Here is a 20,825-nt window from a genome sequence, read left to right as displayed (position 1 = left end):
ATATTAAGTTTAAAATATGCCTTTTTGCTGTGATATAGGTCGTTTTCTGGGCATTTCGAAAACATGCACAACTAAAAATTGACAATTTTTAATTTATGACGTTCTTGAAATGAGTGAGCGATATATAATGTTTTTTAATAATTTTGAACAAACTTTTGATTAATTTTATGTCCCTTTTATTTGCAGGTAAACACCCTTAATGACGAAATGATCCATCAGTCTAATTCCTTCAAGAGGCTCATGTACCACGTTTTAGGAGAAACTGAATACTAAATATCGCAACGAGATGATATATTTTATATACCGAGATGAAACTTATTCGATATTTATACTATACAATTCAAGAATTTGCTGTAAAATTTTAGCAATTTATAAATAATTTCTTCTAAACTTAATATTGTAATATACTACTTAATACATGTAAGAAATACTTGCTATTTTATATTAATATATTATCTGTATTCGAACACAAAGCGATCCTCGTTAAATAACATTAGAAACGAAATAAATAACTATATAATATAATTCATAGTCGCAAGCTATTTTTGTTAATTTTCCAATGTTTTCTTTTAGTAATATTATTTTTTAAGTTAATTTTGAACAGAGTGTAACATCTAGTCATATATGAAATTATAATTTGAATAAAGTATAACTTTCATTTTACGTTACGTGTCTATTACTTTAAGTTATTTGTTTTATTATATTGATCAATTGTTTATTAAGATGGTCGTAAGACTTTAAATTTATTATTTATTACAATTAACACACACTAAAATGTAATTTAAAGGATGTTTGTTTTATCAAGTTATGTTACTATGTCAAGTTTTGATATATCGCTCACTCCTTTCCACAACTTCAAATATCAAAAAAACTTGTTTAAGTTGAAAAATATAATAAAATGTATTAAAAATAAATATCAAACCACTTATTTAACTATTTACTGTGCAACAGATCTTTTTAGGTAAACCCTGAATGTTTTTTCTCCATTTGAAAAATATTTATTATATAATATTTTGCTTGGTTATAGTACATTTTCTGGGCATTCTGAAAACAACTGAAAATTGACGATTTTTATTTATGACGTTGTTTAAAGGATTGAGCGATGTGTGAATATATTCTACTATTACACTGTTAAAAAGATGAAATACCAGTAGTTATTGTACATGATTGAATCCATTAATGTAACTAATATAATGTAATAATACTTTATTTTTGAATATCTCATTTATATTACGTTTCCTTGCGCATAAGAAATACTATAATTTAATTTATATTTGGCATGCACAAACCTAACTTGGAGAATTAAAAAATTAAATAAAGAATCTAACAGTTAAACCTTATGTATTGTTTTATTTAAATATTATTTATGACATCTCATCAAAGATGTAGAAAAATATGGAAGTCTGGGCATTTACGAAGATGACGACCGTCATAGGCTGGTGATTTATGTGATTACTTTACACGCGTGTAACATTCACCAATTCTACCAATTATTGACAACCACACTACTCAAATTCTTGGAAATTCCATATATACGAACCAATTTAGAAACCTTGTCCTTGAATCACTAGAACTTCACTAGAGACATCTATTGGTGAGATGAAAAGAAGCTTTTTATTGAGCAGAAACTCTTATATTAGTATGTGAGGTCCGAATTCCGGATTTTAATCACATACATGAGAGACGCCAGAAAATATCATTTTAATTTTTATAATTTTAGCTTATAATTTGACCAGTTAATTTATTTACAACATTTGGACACACTCAAAATATTGTGTTTTATTTAAACTTATTTTTACCATGATTTGCTGACGAATGTTGAAAATTTCAAAGTCAAAGTTTTATAAAGAGATGAATTAAGATCTGGATGTAAAATAGTAGCAAATGGTGAAATTTAGGAACAAGTAGATGATCGTATATTCGGGATGGAAAGATTGAAAAAGATATAGAAAGGAGAGCGAATGCTGGGAAGAGAGCGATTTTTTTTTTAAATTTCTTACTTCCAAGTGACTCTGAAATCTAGTTACGGCTTATGCGATACCGCTTGTTATGACCCTGCTCAGGCTTCAACTTTTTAAGTTTCATAGCCGTTAGTTTCATAGAGTGGATTTACTCTTTATGTTTAAAGTTACTATAATTTCGTGTAATTCATGAGTGAAAATTCTAGGCAAAAACACTCGCGCGAATGGTGCACTGAAATCAGTTATAGCAGATAAAAACCTTTCCCCGAAAGCTAAACTGGCTATACATAATGGACTCCTGTTTCCAACCACACTGTATAAAAAAAATGAAGCATGTAGTTGGCATAAGAAGGATGAAAGTAGACTGAATGCGATCGAAGTGCGATCTCTCAGACGAATGCCTCCTTGAGTGAGTGATTTTGGAGACTAGTGCTGGCTTCCAGGAGGTGTCGAGGTCAACAACGTGAGGGCGCATATATAGTTAAAGTATGGAATGCGCCTTGACTTGTATGGTACTGGATGTCCTTAATTCGCGCTACAGTAAAGGTGTCCTGAAAAATAATAGAATAAAGGGAAACCTCCCCCTCTTCTGTTACACAGAAAATTTATTCGTGTCTAAATTGACTAAAAAAGGCACACGAAGTCCTAAAAATTCTATGATTGTAAAATAAATCAGAATGAATTATCCCACTTCTTTTCGTGAACGACGAACTGTTTTTTTTGTAGTCAGTATGAAATTAGACGAATGTTTGACAGCTACAAAAAACTTTACATACGATCGCCAAAAAAATAATAACCCGTGTTGAATGTTGAATGTAGGTAAGATACCTATTATAATATAGTAAATATTTGCCTTAAAACTAATTTAAGTAGTATTTTTCTTTTCAGAATATTAGTAGGTACCGGCAATGAGGGTCAAAATTGTGAACGTACAAGAGCGTCACAGCCTATCTTGTATGTTAATAAAAGCATTTAAACTCACTCTGCATAGAAAAATCTATGAAAACATAAAAAATGAGGATATTTTTATTCATTTTTAGTCAACCTTCATTCACCAGTAAAAAAATATATATTTAAGTAAGTACCTTCTCTTACCCGTGGTAGAAAATATTATTGTTGCACTTACTTTTACCTGTTTAAAATACCGTATTTGTAAATTCTTATTCTTCTAGCCAGGAGTCGAGTTATTTATTATTTACACTTTTTACATTTAAATTAAAAATAATAGTCTTCCTGTTAGTGGGGCTAGTTTTATAAGTAACGTTAGTTTTTTATTGAATTATTTTACATTTGTCATACACCTTTACAAATTTATACAAGTAAATTTTAAAAATTCACAAGTAATTTTATAAACAAGTTATTTGTAAATTCAAATTGGTTTTCTTGGATAAAAAAAATAAAAATACAGGTGAATGACGTGTCCTACTCAGAAAATTTTATCAAATGGCAACACTGTCCACATTTTTACACGTCTGGTTGGCAGTCGTCTATCGTGGTTTTTTGACAACTTGCAAGTTGTTTAGGATCGCTCAGCGCCGATGTCCCGTGGCAGACCGTTTATTACATTTTATTTATTTTAATTTACTATTAAAATGGGGGGGCAAAAATTCGAGTACGACGAGAGCGGCGCAACATTCTTCTATTTCCTCCTGTCGTTTTTAGCGTTAGTTCTTATTCCCGCTACTTTTTACTATTGGCCGAGGAAAAGGAAAGAAGGTTCGTATTATAAATATTTTTGCTTTAAAAAGTATGCAATTTTACATGACTCGGTCTGCTTCGCTTTGTTTTTAGCTAAAATAACAAACGATTCTCCTTGTCAAATTGGTTTTTTGTGTCATGAATGTCGTAGTCTAACGGTACTTGTACTCTCGTTTGTGAATTAGAAATGCTAATTGCGGTGAGCTCGACTTGATTTAATTTCTTTTTCACGTTACAGATCCCGACAAAAGTTATCAATCATGTCACTGTCCAGGATGTGCGAAGAAAAAAGCCTTGTTAGAATCATCAGAACCCTACAAAGGAGTGAAGCAATTATGTATAAAGTTTTTCATCATTCTTGGTTGGGTGATCCTCGTGCTGTTGGCGTACAAAGTGTCACAGTTCGACTACGAAATGTCCAATTTCGATCCCTACGAGATCTTGGGGGTCCCTCCGGGCGCTTCACAGGCCGATATCAAGAAATCTTACAGGAAATTGTCCCTCATTCTGCATCCTGATAAAGAAACCGGAAATGAGAAGGCTTTTATGAAATTGACGAAAGCCTACCAGGTATATTTTTTATAAATATTAAAAATATTTTTTTCTGTCAAATTATTCAATAAAAAAAAAGTTTTTAAGTATTTATTTTATGTGAATATGTTTATTTTATGTCTACCTCCGTAGTGTTAGTATGGTTAGCGTGTTCGGCTACCGTGCTGGAGGTCCCGGGTTCGATTTCCAGGGGGGGGTGAAAAAAAAATATTAGTAATTTTACAGTCTAATATTTATTTAATATTACTCTGGACTGGTCCCTGAAGCGCAGCAGTGATTACCTTGCCTTCATGTATGCAACAATCACGATAACACTGTGTCAATATGGTGTAGTGCCCTATGCACCATTAGGTGCAGATAATCGTAAGCAGAGACTATTTATTGTAACTGCAGACAGTTGGTTGAATTCCATATTGAATTGTTGGATAATATATCCAAAATAAAACAAGGTTTGTTGGATTGAATTCTACAATTGTTTATGTATATGTTAATATGTGACGCGTTTCGTCATCTTAGGACATTATCAAACACTGAGGTCAGTGTTTGATAATGTCCTAAGAAGAAACGCATCACGTATTAACATATGCATGAATAAATGTAGAATTCAATCCAACAAACCTTGTTTTATTTTAGATATATTACCCAGTAGGCAGAGAAGACAAATTTGTATGGGAACCAAAAATATGAAATGCACAACTGGTTTTAAAAATGACCTTTTCCAGGCATTGACTGATGATGAAGCCCGTAAGAATTGGGAGAAGTACGGGAACCCCGACGGACCTGGCGCCATGAGCTTCGGAATAGCCCTTCCCAGTTGGATTGTGGAAAAGGAGAACAGCGTTTGGGTGCTCGGGCTCTATGCTTTAGTGTTCATGGTGGCCTTGCCGACCGTCGTAAGTATTATACCATCATTTTATAAATGACAAGTTTCGTAAATTGTAAAATTCTACTACATACTGATGGATTACGTAATTTATCAACTATTGAACCACTGATTTGCCAGTAAACAACTATCCATCACCGTTAAACATCTTTTGTACAATAAATTGGTCAGGCTTTTATGTCAAATTATCTCCATTTTTATATAATATAAACTTTTAATTGTCTGACTCCATAGTGTAATGGTCAACACGCTCGGCTACCGTTCTGGAGGTCTCGGGTTCGATTCGGGGGGTCAAATAAATATAAATGATTTTTTCACTCATATTTATTTAATATTACCCTGGACTGGTACCTGAAGCGGAGGGCTAATTACCTTTCCTTCATTTGTCAAAATAACACTGCATTTATATTATACAGTGCCCTATGCACCATTAGGGTGTGGATAAGGTTGTGTGTTGTCCTGAAGTTTTTTTATCCGCTATTATTTTCCTCATCTCCACCTCCGTGGTGTAATGGTTAGCGTGTTTAGCTACCGTGCTGAAGGTCTTGGGTTTGATTAGCGAATAAATATTAATGATTTTACTCTCTTGATATTTATTTAATATTACCCTGGACTGGTCCCTGAAGCGCAGAAGTGATCACCTTGCCTTCCTGTAACTAGCGACCAAAATAACACTGCCCTTTGTACCACAGGGTGCGGATAAGAAGAAAATTATTTTCTTAAAATTTTGCAGACCTTGAGATTTCCTCTTATTATCTTATTAATGAATTGATCGGTTTCAGGTGGGAACGTGGTGGTATCGCTCCATAAGATTTTCCGGGGACCAAGTGCTACTGGACACGACGCAACTGTATGTGTATTTCATACACAAAACTCCATCCATGGCGCTCAAGAGAGCCATCATGATTCTGGCCGCTAGCTGCGAGTTTGATCGTAAACATAATTCGGAAGTCGTGGAAAGAATGTCCGACAACGAAGAAGTCCCGCAGGTATCGTATATAAATACACACAAACCAGGGGTTTCCAACCTTTTTGTACTCTAGAGCAGGCATGTTAAACTCGCGGGCCGCATGCGGCCTGGGGAGTATTTTTTTGCGGCCCGCGGATATATTTTTCATTTATTTTAATTATTCATTGAAATCATTTTTTTGTAGGGGAACATATGATATTCTTTTACAAAATCATTATGTAAAATCTTCTGTACCTGATGTGACTATCTTTGATAGTAAATTATTCACTGAAAGCAAGATAAAAATGAAAATGAGATTTTTGAGTTTTTTGATGCGGCCCGCCGGGATACACAAAATACCTTATGCGGCCCTTGGTGCCTTTTGAGTTTGACACCTATGCTCTAGAGCACATTCTAAAATATCGGTAAGGTGTCGGGCGCCACCTATTTTTAATCGACTTATTTTTAAGTACTGTCAGCAAAGGAAACACTCACACATACACTATCGCAAACATTCGAAACGTATTTAATAAACCTAGGCACTCAAAAATATTTAAACTAAGAAATAAAAACTAACTAACTAACCATAACTAACTTATAAACTTATAAACAAATGAAAAATTATGTTTTACCATTTTTATTTTGTGTGTAAAGTCTTCATGTTATTATAATTAAAAATTGTGTCAAAAATAAAAAGTTTGTTGTATGAAAAAATTGTGTCATCTTTATTAGTGGTGCAATGGGTTAACGAACAAAGAACTTCACAACAACCGACCAGTTTTTCAACCTAACTCGCAACTAACGGTTAAACATTGTTGTAATTTTTTTCAGCTTCTACGGGAGATCCAAAACTTGGGCGAGAAGAACAAGGAGCAGCCTCTGTGTCGTGCTTACTCCATCAAGGCGAGGGCTCTCATCCACGCCCACCTGTCGCGTCTGCCGCTCAACCCGGAGACTCTGGATAAGGATCGCCATCTGATAGTGCGCAAGGCGCCTTACCTCATCTTGGAGATGGTCAACTGCGTGAACCAGCTCATAGCACTGGCTTATGCGGGAAGAGGTAATATTTCAGACCAAATTACTAACTTCTTCTTGCTGACTCCATCCCTACATATCGCCTTCGTAGACTGTTGGGGTCAGCTCTCCTCGTCCTCTGGTTGTAGGTCCTTCTATCATATACAAAAATTATCATAAATAAACCATTAAGAATTCCAGTAGTGATCAGGTCTTTAAGAACAGTGTCCGTCGATGGTTGCTTCGCATTGGAAGGGACAAGGCAAAAAGTGACTTAATTAAAATCCAGGTGTAATTATTTTATTGTAAAACCTTTATACTGTAAATTATTATTGTATCTCTTGTATGTAATGCATATAATCTAATAATTATAATAAAAAAATATACAAATAATAATAAAAAAATTAAATAAAAAAAAAAATTGTATTAACATGTTAGTATTTCGGCTCAACACAGGCCATGCCTAAAGAGCCATAATACATATCGCTCACTCCTTTCAAGAACGTCATAAATCAAAAATCATCAATTTTCAGTTGTGCGTGTTTTCGGATTGCCCAGAAAATGTGCTATATCCCAGCAAAAGAGGTATATTTTTAACTTAATATTTACCCGCTACAGGACAGAAAATGTTGTTTTTGCATTTTGAAGAAAAGATATTGTTTAATTATTTTTTTAAATATACTATATATTTTACAAATTGAGCTGGTTGAAATTGAATTATAATAATTCTAGCAAATTCGTACTGTATCTTACTATATGAATGGAAAAGAATATGGAAGTCTGGGTATTTCCAGGGCTTATGACCTGTCATAGGCTGGTTAAGTGATCACTTTACACACATGTAACATTCACCATCCTACCCATTATTGGTTGACCTGTCGGTGCAGGTGGTTTCCTGATGGGGCTGGGGTCCCCTAGTAGGGTTTGCTAACTTTCCTGCCGCTGTTACCCTGGCCATTAGAACATGCTGGTGGATTGTACACACTTCTTCGAACCCTTATTCGTACCCAACGGTGCATAGGGCACTGCATCGTATTGACACAGTGTTATCTTGATTGTTAACAGATGAAGGCAAGGTGATCACTCCTGCGCTTCATGGTAATATTAAATAAATATTAGAATGTAAAATCACCAATATTTATTTTTACCCCCCCCCCCCACTGGGAATCGAACCCGGGACCTCCAGTACGGCAGCCGAGCGTGCTGACCACTACACCACGGAGGCAGGCAAAAGTTACACACTATGTAGTATTAACTTACGTGCCCGCTGACAGTGATAGGGGCTTTGAATTGACCGCGGAAAACTTTGCATGCTTGATTGAATAACTTCGCAAGTTACCAATATAAAATTGAAAAATTAGAAAAGAAAAGTATTTTTTAATGGATGGGTGAGTCCGTATGGAAACCAAGGGTTTCTATCCTAACCAGGACCTTGACAGGACACTGCAGACTGAGGAAACACTGTATGATCCCCGGTATGCAGATTTTGTATGGAAGATAACGAAACACCAATCCACATTCTCTATAATTGTGACGCACTTGCTCGCAAACGAAGTCACATCCTTGGAAGACCACTACTGGACTCCGAGAAGGTGAAGCTCCTACCACCAAAACAGGTTGTGAGCTACATGACTCATGTAGGTCTTGAGAGTGAGCTGTGATACAGAGGGAGGTTACCATAAACCCAATATGGTCGCAGTGACATAAGGGATGCAAGATCCATAAAAAAAACCCTTTTGTCCACCTCCGTAGTGTAATGGTCAGCACGCTCAGCTACAGTTTTGGAGGTCCCGGGTTCGATTCCCAGAGGGGGGTCAAATAAATATAAGTGATTTTTTTCACTCATATATTTATTCAATATTACCCTGGACTGGTACCTGAAGCGGAGGGCTGATCACCTTTCCTTCATTTGTTTATGATTAAGATAACACTGCGTTTATACGATGCAGTGCCCTATGCACCATTGGGGTGCGGATAAAATTTAGGTTGTACCCAAAGAGTGTGCGGAAAGTTGAATAAACAGAATAATCGTTGTTTTCAGTTCCCCGGCTGGTGTCGATCGAGACGATAGAGAACTGCATGAAGCTGTCCCCGATGATGGTCCAGGCCCTGTGGGAGTTCAAGTCGCCGCTGCTGCAGCTGCCGTACATCTCGGAGGACAACCTGAAGCTGTTCACGGGGCGCAAGCGGCACGTGCAGACGCTGGTGCAGCTGGCGCAGCTGCCCGGCGAGGAGCGGCGCGCGCTGCTGCGGGGGCTCTCCGACCCACAGTACGAGGACCTAATTGGCGTGCTTTCCAACATGCCCTACATACACTTCCAGGTCAACACCGAAGGTAATCCATCCTCTTCAATATTCAGGACCAGCATAGATGATGAAGGATATGGAAGTCTGTGTTGTCTGGAAACGTCATATACCATAAAACTAGATTTTTAAGGAGATCGTTTTTAAAGTTTAAAAATTTAATACAATGTATTAAAAATAAATATCAAGCCTTATTGAACTTTTTACTGTGCAACAGATCTTTTTAGGTAAATCCTGAAGGTTTTTCTCCATTTGAAAAATATTTAGTATATTTAAAAAAATAATTAAGCACTACCTTTTCTTCAAAATGCAAAAACAACACTTTCTGCCCTGTAGCGGGTAAATATTAAGTTAAAAATATGCTGCTTTTACTGGGATATAGTACATTTTCTGGGCATTCTGAAAACATTCACAACTGAAAATTGACGATTTTTGATATATGACGTTGTTGAAAGGAGTGAGCAAAATGTCAAGCTATCAAGCTGAAAATTTCATAGAACATCAACGACAGATGTACCAACCTAAGAAAAAGAAGAAAAAAAAACTCAAATCGGGTGACTAAGAACGCCACACGGTGGTGATTCCGGGAACTTTTTGATCAAGGTAGTATAATATTTATATAAAAATATTAGATAATTCCTTCATATCTGCCTTTGAAATGAGGCCGGTGCAGAAGGTAAAAATACCCCTCCTGTTCTTATCAATCAACTGAACTTTTAGAAATACCTTTCCCGTCCGTGCTTAAAAAATGTTCATTTAAATTTGTCAGTCACCTTTGACTGAATGTCTCTTTTTGGTGAGTATGGCTAATTACTTATTTTTTTTTTTACAAAAATGTTAATAATATTAGTATATACCCACTCACCGAGATTTTTATGTCTACCGGTTTCGAGACGTACCCGTCTCTTCGTCAGAACAATCACTACCACAGCATGCAAACAATACCACCCTTCACCACCATAGCACCATTTACACACTTAAAACTACACAAAATGTTTAACACATGCGATTTTTGGTCGACCCGAAGACCAACATGCACTAAAGGTTTCAGCACAAACATGCGTTACAAACTGAGGTTAAACATGCACTACACTACACTACACATGTTTAACCTCGGCTAACCTAGATAAATAGGTAAAAATACCTAACCACAATGTAAATGCTTTAAATATTAATAATGTTGAGAGTAAGGCTAATTATTTCAATTTTGACTTTTCAGTGATTGACGATGAGAACTCAGCGGTTGTGACAGCAGGAGCCATTGTGACGGTGACAGTTTACCTGAGAAGATCGTGTATGAAAGATGTTTTCGGAAATACGAGCGTCAAAGAGCAGCAACAGCTCAAGTAAGTTTCGCAATAAATTTAAAGTAAGTCTTAAATAAAAATCAAGTAAATCTTTGTATGTGCTAGGTTAGATATTTGTATCAAAGTAATAGACACGATTTTATCTTGGTAATCAAATAACTTACTTAAACTGTCTATGATGTAGCGTGCGCAAGGTTTCAATCAAAGCGTAAATATAACTTCCAAAATTTGTGTAGTGTGGTTGTCAATCATGGGTAGAATTGGTGAATGTTATCACTTAACCAGCCTATGACAGGTCATAGGCCCTGACTTCCATATTCTTCTTCTAGCTAAAAACATTTGTTTTAATCTGTGTTGGGAACAGGAGGGATAATCTAGTGTGTGCGATTGGCCCACACTAGGAGCTTCTCAGCATTTGCTCATTGCTGGGAGGAAACCACGTAAAACTCCTTAGGAGAAGCCGGACTGCTGACTGTTGTCAACAGGCCTTCCGTTCCACTAGAAGAGGGTTTCGCATTTTGTATCCTAGCTTGGTTTTATGGTAACAATATCTTCCACTAGTTTTATCATTTATAATACCACCTCTCGTGAGAGTTCCTTATGAACTATCACGGACCCGATGGTCTCCTGCAACGCACTTCCAGCTATAGTCTTTGTAATGCAAGTTGTTTAGAGCTGCTTAAGTCATAGTCGACATTCGGGCGACCTGACATGACACGCACAGAACAAGAAGATATTTTGAAGAGAGAGAGAGGAAGAGAGTCTGAAATACGATTTTTTGTTTTTTTCATGTTTGATTATTTTTCTTTCGGCATTTTGTGTCCTGGCTTGGTTTAGCCATATGGTTATGAATGAGTTTTTAATGTCAATTCAACCCGCATCTTTATTCGCAGAGAGTCTGAAGAGATTCTCGAAGACGGAGAGAAGCCAGCAGAGAAAGCGGCGGTAGATGAAAAGAAAAAGGACACAGCTAACAAGAAGCCCGTCTGGATGAAGCAGCCAAAGAAGTCCGCGTCCAGCAAAAAGGCCAAGAAGCCGCAGTCGAAGCAGCAGTCGAAGGAGGTCAAGAGCGCGGCGGCTGCCAAGAGCCAGCCCAGTCCGGCCACTCCGCCAGCCCCGGCTGCCACGCCGCCTAACGGGGTCACCAAAAAGGCGCCCAAAGCGGCTGCAGAAGAAAACGCCGGTTGGTATTTGCTTTATATTAAGATGGTAGAAGATGGTTAGTAATAGCTCGCTAGTACTTTAATTTTTTTTTGCATTTCACAATATAATATAATTACAAGTGCAAAAATATTATAGTGTTTTTTACGCCTGCGGACCACTGATCAATCAAGATAACACTGCGCCAATACGATGCAGTAGCCTACGCACCATTGGGTGCGGATAAGGGTTGATAGAAGAAGACATCGCTCACTCCTTTCAAGAACGTCATAAATCAAAAAACTTGGTTTTTCAGGAGATCGTTTTTAAAGTTTGAAAATATAATATAATGTATTCAAAATAAATATCAAGCCACTTGTTGAACCTTTTACTGTGCAACAGATCTTTTTAGGTAAAACCTGAATGTTTTATCTCCATTTTAAAAATATTAAGTATATTAAAAAAAAAAATAAACAATACCTTTTCTTCAAAATGCAAAAACATTTTCTGCCCTGTACCGAGTAAATATTAATTAAGTTAGAAATATGTCGCTTTTGCTGGGATATAGTACATTTTCTGGGCATTCCGAAAACATGCACAACTGTAAATTGTCAATTTTTTATATATGACGTTCTTGAAAGGAGTGAGCGATATGTATAATGTCATTTTATTATTGTAATGTCAAGAGTATAAATCAGTCTTGATAAAAGAAACGGTTAGTTTCGAAATTGGCAGACATTATAATTAAGTTATGATAAAAATATTTATAGTGATGTAAAACAAAGTTACATTTAATTATAAAATGGAAAATCACAAAGTTAGTGCTTCAAATATAAATTAAAGTATTTTTTTTTATATTTCACTGTTTTTTTTGTCTGTTATATCTGAAGTTCATTTAATTGAAGTATGTTATATTGTCCGCCTCCATAGTGTAATGGTCAGCACGCTCGGCTACCGTTCTGGAGGTCCCGGGTTCGATTCCCAGGGGGGGTCAAATAAATACAAGTGATTTTTGCACTGTAATATTTATTCAATACTACCCTGGACTGGTACCTGAAGCGGAAGGCTGATCACCTTTCCTTCATGTGTAAACGATCAAGATAACACTGCGTTTATATGACGCAGTGCCCTATGCACCATTGGGGTGCGGATAAGGGTTTTATTTTATTAAATATGTTATATTGAGGTATTATTGTTTTTCTATATAATATTATGTGGATCGATCGATGATTGCAGATGACTCAGATTTGTCTGATTTATCGGATAATGAGGGGGGAGACGGAACGGAAGGTTCCAGAAGAGATTCAGAGACTGAAGATAACGACAAGAAATCAGATGGCGCGGAAGACGACGACACCGAGTGGGACAAGTATATATATATTTTTTTAAACAGTAATTTTTTATCCGCCTCCGTAGTGTAATGGTCAGCACGCTCGGCTACCGTTCTGGAGGTCCCGGGTTCGATTCCCAGGGGGGTCAAATAAATACAAGTGATTTTTTCTCTCTAATATTTATTCAATATTACCCAGGACTGGTATGTGAAGCGGAGGGCTGATCACCTTTCCTTCGTGTGTTATCGATCAAGATAACACTGTGTTTGTATAATGCAGTGCCCTATGCACCATTGGGGTGCGGATAAGGGTTTGAATGAAAAATGAAAAAAAAAATATATACATACATACATTCATTAAAAAATTATAAACATCAAAGGAAGGATGAAAGCAGAGTGAATGCTGTTGAAATGCGCTCCCTCAGACGAATGTGTGGAAAATCATTGTATGACAGAATTAAAAACGACGATATAAGAAAGGAATGTAAGGCTGAACGAGGAATAATTGAAAAGATTAGAAAGAGCTCTTTGCGGTGGTATGGACATGTGGAGCGAATGGATAGCGAGAGAATGACTAAGAAAATATATGTGGCGAATGTGAGAGGGAAAACAGAACGTGGACGACCGAAAAAGACTTGGCACGATCAGATCAATCAGAACCTAAAATCTGGAGGTGTCAAAAGTCTGCGTAATCGGAGGGCATGTATGACTAGATGTATGGATGTGAAGGAGGCTAGGAGTGTATGTCAGGACAGAAGAGTGTGGCGTTCCATCCTCTCTGCCTACCCCTGCGGGGAAACGGCGTGATGGTAGTAGTAGTAGTAAACATAAATAACATAATTTTTTTTTAAAATTATAAACATAAATAACATAATTTTTGAGACCCACCAAGCCACCTTGTGTGTCTTGTCGGTGTAGTTCTTTTTACATACATTTTTTTTTATTGTTTTTATCTATTTTAACCTAAAATACAAACAAAAAAGTGAGATTTTTTGTTGTCTTGTCTGTGGAGTTCTTTTTCCATACGTTTTTATCTATTTTAACCTTATATAAAACAAAAAAAATGAGAGAATTGTTTTTTAAAAATTGTCTTGTCTTTGGAGTTCTTTTTACAAACGTTTTTTTTGTTGTTTTTTTTTCTATTCTAACCTAATATACAAACAAAAAGTGAGAAACAAAAATTAATAAAATACTTTTTTTACAATTTTCATAGAATTAACTCTTGATTATTTACCTGTTACTTTATTTAGCCTTTGTTCCATATTTTATTTTGACCTCTTACCTCCGTCGGCAACAAATTAAAAATGTTTGGAATGATATATCTAAGTGTTCTACTACCATATTTATTATTAATTCTTGGGACTATCAAACCTTCGTTTTGGGTAAATCGTGTATCATGGTTGTGTACTAGAAGAATCATTTTAATATAAGGACACATTTAAGACTTGCCTTATCATTCATCATTCACTTTGTGTAATACATGCCATTGTTTTCTAAAATCTTTATCGATGTTTTCAACATCATTTTTAAAGATTCCAATACGGTGTTTGAAAAAGACGTGGAATGCATTGAAATACGTATTAAAGTAGATTATAAGAAATAGTGGTGTTTACTTAGTAAAATTTCATTTAAAAATGTTTAGATACAACCACAAAGTGACTGCTAAATCAATTAATGATAAAATGAATAATTTTACTATCCAGATTCCAAACGAAGTTGCAAAAGAAAGAAAGACTTGAAGGAAGATCAAAAACATCACATCCGGTACATTGTCCCTTCTATCCAGAGGTAAAATTTCCATACCCATCATTTTATCAATTAATTAGAAATAATAATTCCCTAGGGCAGGGGTTCCTAAAGTGTGCGCCGTAGTAAGTCAAGAGGGGTGCCGTGAGTCGATCCTCTTATCATTAACCGAAACCACAAATATTCATGGGTACCTATAAAGCAACAATTTCTATTTTGAGAGCTAGCATCTTTCTACCCAACGTCTATTATTGTAGGTACCTATTTCTTACGACTGTAATATATATACATATGTCGCTCACTCCTTTCAAGAGCGTCATAAATCAAAATACTTGATTTTTCAGGAGAACGTTTTTAAAGTTTAAAAATATAATACAATGTATTAAAAATAAATATAAGCCATTTCCTGAAATTTTTACTGTGCAACAGATCTTTTTAGGTAAAACCTGAAGGTTTTTTTCTCCATTTGAAAAATATTTAGTTTATTTAAAAAAATAATTAAACAATACCTTTTCTTCAAAATGCAAAAACAACACTTTTTGCCCTGTAGCGGGTTAATATTAAGTTAAAAATATGCCTCTTTTGCTGGGATATAGTACATTTTCTGGGCATTCCGAAAATATGCACAACTGAAAATTTACGATTTTTGATATATGACGTTTTTGAAAGGATTGAGCGATATGTCTGAAAAGGATTAGCTTGGAACTATTTAATATTTTTTTGCTATTGATACTTTGATTTGATTTATGACGTTCTTGAAAGGAGTGAGCGATGTATAGTAACATTATCTATTCCAAATAGCTTACTAAAGTAGGGCGCCTTGACAAAATACTAAACTTGGAAGTGCGCCGCAGGCTGAAAAAGATTGGGAACCCCTGCCCTAGAGACTGCAATATTAACGCATTGTTGTCGGGCGGGTTTTTCATCAACCCCGACCCTAATTAGTATACATAATTAGGATTGTATACTAATCACAAGTGACCGCAAACCCAATTTCGATCTGTACAAAAATTTTTGACGTCTTTCGCCCTACCAAAAGTAAGCAAATAGAACACTTATAAGCGTCTCTACTGACAGTATGTAATATTAGGTATTAAGTGTTTCCTGCAAACAATTTATTTTTATTTTATTTAATTTATTTCATAGATACATATATACATTTTTTTTTTACTATATGTATTACGGCTCTTTAGGCATGGCCTGTGTTGAGCCTTAATACTTACATGTTAATACAATTTTTTATTTTTATTATTATTTGTTATTTTATTATTACATTATATACATTACATACATTACATACAATAGATACCCTTACAGTATAAAGTACAGTAACCTTACAATAACCTTACAGTATAAAGGTTTTACAAGGTTGAAATAATTACACCCGGACTATGATTAATTCACTTTCTACCTTGTCCCTTCCAACGAGAAGCAACCATCGACGGACACTGGTCTTAAAGACATGATAACTACTGGAATTCTTAATGGTTACAATGTGTTAAGTTTAATCTTTCCTTCCCGGTGATATGTATTTACTACACTTCGACTCTAACAAAGAGAATATCGATAAAAAATATAATAGATATTTTTTATCGATATTCTCTTTGTTAGAGGCGGGCTCAGAATTTTTGTATTCCTCCGTAGTAGAATTACGTAAAATTACTATAAAGATATTCATTTGTAGTGACGGAAATAAATAATTTGTTAAAAAAATTGGGGATAGAATCACAAATACACAAATGTTTCTCAGTGTGTGCGTGCATGCCATGCTTTGATCTCCTATTAGTAGCGTGCAAGTCGTCCTTTGGGGTGGTTGTGCCGCTACGCCAGCTATGGCGGCTACTTGCGATGTATTTTTTTTCTCGTTTTCAGATACCAACCAGAGCTAAATGAATCAATACATTTTAACTTCAACTATGGTCAATAAAAGTAACACTTAGGAATATTCACGTTTTTAAATCACATTTTCATATGGTGTATGAAATAATACATTTCAATTTATTTCATATTTAGGGATAATCACATTTTTAAATCACATTTTCATATGGTGTATAAAATACATATCACCCTTGCACGCGGTTGCAAGTTTTTAGCATCGTAAGCGAAAGGTTTAAAAATATATGGCGAATCCGCAAAGGCACATCAAGGAAAAGGTTGTCTACTTGTTATTTTACGACCTACTCATTGACCGCTAGTTGACCCGTTGCGGTAACAATTTGTCTGTGCACAGGACAAGCAAGAGTACTGGTGGACCTACATATGCGACCGCAAGTCCCACACGCTGCTGACGGCCCCCAGCCACGTCACCAACCTGGTGGACTCTCAGGAGGTCCAGCTGCGCTTCACGGCCCCGCGCTGGCCGGGACTCTACACCCTCACCGTCTGCTTGCGATCAGGTCACTACTTTAATATCGCTTCCATGCAGGTTTACGCTCTTTATTTGGTATGTGTATTCGACACGTCTTATGCAGGAGGCGAGTTTTATAGTCTTATTCCTTAGTCCGCCAATCGCCATTTGCTAGAGACTGTTATCACAAATACCAATTTTTTTACCACTGCAGTGGGATACTGTTTTTTTTTGTCTTATTATATTGCGATAAGGTTTATTTTTAGAGAAATTTGTTTGAAAATTCCATAACAAGGAGAAAAAAATGTCACAAAATTGGTTTTTATGTGTTTTTTTAACAATAAAATACAACTTAGTAGATTTAAAAAAAAAACACTGTTTGATTTAATATTCAATACATAAACATTAATCTATTTAAAAATTTCAGTTTAATTTAATTTTGAATAATAAAATAACAACTGTACAGTTTTTTAATTATTTTATCATATTATATAAAATGCAGTTACACCAAGATATCTCAGCACAAAACTTACTTAATTTTTTTTTAATGTTTTTTTTTATATCTGCCTTAGATTCATACTTAGGGATGGATCAACAGCAGGATATCAAGTTGGACGTGCACGAGGCGCCAGCCGTGCCGACTGATCACCCCCAGTGGGATATTAGTGATTCTGAAAGTGATCACCAAGCACAGGTAACTAACTTACTATCTTATATTTTTGTATATTAAAAGCATTGATAGCTTTGTGGTATGGTAATAAAACACTTACACGTCTTCTTTCTCTCTTTTAAATGTTGTTTTTATGCAAATGTCAAATTGTGGCAATTTTATTTTAATGACACAATGATGGAATGATTTACCGAAACCCGTAGTCACAAATAAGTGGTATTACACAATGTGAACAATGGATGATAAGGAGAGTGTTTTACTATCTTACTTTATCTGCTGATATATATTTTAGGTTTGCCTTTTCATGCCACTTTTGAAAGGCATAGTTTAGTGTATAAGAACTCACTCCTCAGATACAGCTTAGTTTACAAGAACTCACTCCTCAGATACAGGTTAGTTTACAAGAACTCACTCCTCAGATACAGTTTAGTTAGCAAGAACTCACTTCTCATTTACATTTTACTTTGCAAGAACTCACTCTTCAGGTACAATTTAATTTGCAAAAACTCACTCCTCAGATACAGCTTAGTTACACAAAAACTCACTCCTCAGATACAGTTTAGTTTGCAAAAACTCATATACATTTTGCTTTGCAAGAACTCACTCCTCAAATATAGTTTTCTTTGTAAAAACTCACTCCTCAGATACAGTTTGCTTTGCAATGCAAAACGACTGACCGGCAAGTCATTGATAAGGTAAAATTAGTTTTATGTTTTACGAGTGACAATGTTATCGCTGGTTATATTAGTTTGAAACAGATTTGTGAGATTTGACTTGTGGCTAGTGGCTAGTATGTTGTAAGTATTATAGCTCCATACAAGTATCATGATATAATGACCTTTTGACGTATCATAGTATTTGTACCTGTGACTGATATACTAGGAACGCCTCTACTCACGGATGAGATGTGCGATGATTACAAAGTGTGTTATTTTGTTTCAGGATGGCAACGAAAGTGAATTCACCACAGACGACGAGGCTGAGGAAGATTGATAAACAATTATTGTGCATTCGGTGCGGTTGGTTCAGATGTATAGAAACGAATGGTGTTTTAGTCAATCTTTTTGTACCTTTTACTGTGAACAATCTCTTGTTAAGTTATTGATGAAATGTTAATTTGATCTTTCAAAGGTTACCATCACGTTTGTTATTCAACGTTTCCCCAGACGATTCTTAATTTATTACATACTTTGTAAATTTGTTTCCATATTTTTAATGATAATATGATCGGAATTTGGCAATTGATTTTCTACATCATTTACTTGTAAAATTTATGCAGGATGGGGTGTGGTCACTTCCTTATTTTAACCTTTCCTTCCTGGTGATATGTATTTACTACAATTCGACTCTAATACGAGAATATCAATATAAAATATAATATGTACGAGCTCAGAATGTTGTATTTTTCCATAATACAGTCACGTATTACATAAAAGTATTTTAATATTGTGGGTATACTGGCAAATAGATGCAGTATTATAAAGTTTTCAACATTCTATAAACTGGCAAAATACACTAAGCAGTATGAAATGTCGTATTTACGTGGTTTTAAAAGTAAATTCAACTTTGAGTTTAATAGCGGATATTTTATTCAGGCTAAAAGCTTTAAATAACAGCGATTATTCAAACAGGGATTTTAAAGTCAACATTTTTTGTCAGTATACCCACGATAGTGTGTCAGTATACCCAGATAGTATACCCACAATAGTTATTCATTTGCAGCAACGGAAATAAATAGTTTGTAAAAAAATCGGGGATAGAATCACCAATACACAAACGTTTTCCAGCGTGTGCGTGCGTGCCATGCTTTTGTACACGCCGTTTGATGCTGTTTCCACCAATCTCTTTTCAGTAGCGCACAAGCAGTCCTTCGCGGCGGTTGTGCTGCTACGCTAGCTATGGCGGCTACTTGCAATGTTATTTTCTCTCGTTTTCAGATATTTACTACAGCTAACATTACAGAATTATTACATTTCAACTTGAACTATGGTTAATAAAAGCTAGTTTTAGAATAAATATTCACATTTTTCTAGTTTTTTAATCACATTTTCGTATGTTGTACAAAACACACGTCACCATTGCATGCGGAAGTTTTTGGCACCGTTAGGGAAAGGTTAAAAAGTCGTAACATAAAAAGTATTGTCAGTATTGATTTCATTATTTTTTTTGTATACAGGCCTACGTTTAAAGTTTAATTGCATTGTGTTTTAAAAATGACATTTTGAAAGTGGCCACCTTCCTCGTCAACATACTGAGATTGGTGAATTTTGACATTTAATATCTGTTTTTAATATCATTCAATATCTGCGCCTATGTTGATAATGGCATGAATGTTAGTATGTAAATGTCTCCAATCTTCCATAATGTGGGGTTACTTCAATGTCCATACATGGTCATCCGAACAAAACTTTCCGAAGTATGGGCGCACATGGCTTATAACTAAAGCCCGGTGATGTTTATTTCTGAATCGGCACTTGTACTGCCATCTGTGGCCGTATTCAAACACTAAAAGTTTATTAGAAGAATATTTTTCCGTTTTCCCACAACATTTTACTTAAAACAAAGTTTTTGTGATGTCATTGTAACAACGCTGTCAAAGAAAACAAATTAAATAAAAGATTGATCATTTTTATATATAAATCATGCCTACTGGTGTAAATATTTTTTATGATTCAACAAAGTGTGTTGCTTACAGCATTGAATATGATATAAAAATTAAATATTTAAAAATTCACTCTCCAGATACAGTTTTATCAGCAGAAACTAACTCCTGGACAAATTAAAAATGTATTTTTCTCTTAATTTTCTAGATCTGCGGTTTTCAATTTTTTTATAATAAAAAAACATGCATCTACACGCGAACCCCGGTTTTATTCCAAGTACTTATGTAAATTTTTATGCATTTATTTTTCGTTTAGTGATAA

At 35.2% G+C, this 20,825-nt stretch overlaps 2 protein-coding genes across 5 annotated transcripts in view; both read left to right on the top strand.

The window, feature by feature from the left end:
• The window catches only part of Zasp66 (PDZ_signaling and DUF4749 domain-containing protein Zasp66), a 67,422-nt gene extending 66,082 nt beyond the window's left edge, over positions 1-1,340 (top strand). For all 4 annotated transcript variants that reach the window (XM_088267647.1, XM_088267645.1, XM_088267644.1 and 1 more), the window contains one exon: positions 187-1,340. In XM_088267647.1, the coding sequence (XP_088123773.1) occupies positions 187-273 (87 nt within the window). In that variant the 3' untranslated portion in view covers positions 274-1,340. The remainder of the gene's footprint in view (positions 1-186) is intronic.
• A 2,106-nt stretch (positions 1,341-3,446) lies between these two features.
• On the top strand, positions 3,447-20,755 carry Sec63 (translocation protein Sec63). The gene is made up of 13 exons (XM_088267606.1): positions 3,447-3,677; positions 3,898-4,229; positions 4,934-5,104; positions 5,877-6,083; positions 6,875-7,103; positions 9,099-9,392; positions 10,581-10,707; positions 11,562-11,851; positions 13,045-13,177; positions 14,842-14,926; positions 17,115-17,280; positions 17,804-17,925; positions 18,844-20,755. Exons 1-13 carry the CDS (start codon positions 3,554-3,556, stop codon positions 18,892-18,894), a joined length of 2,331 nt encoding a protein of 776 aa, XP_088123732.1. The 5' UTR covers positions 3,447-3,553; the 3' UTR covers positions 18,895-20,755.
• The last annotated feature ends 70 nt before the right edge of the window (positions 20,756-20,825 follow it).

Source organism: Brachycentrus maculatus, unplaced genomic scaffold (assembly GCF_059751285.1).
Source record: "Brachycentrus maculatus isolate JH-2025_06_01 unplaced genomic scaffold, ASM5975128v1 h1tg000301l, whole genome shotgun sequence".
NCBI classification, from domain to species: domain Eukaryota; kingdom Metazoa; phylum Arthropoda; class Insecta; order Trichoptera; family Brachycentridae; genus Brachycentrus; species Brachycentrus maculatus.
Note: the sequence above shows the minus strand (reverse complement) of the source record. Positions and strands in the feature narration are given on the sequence as shown.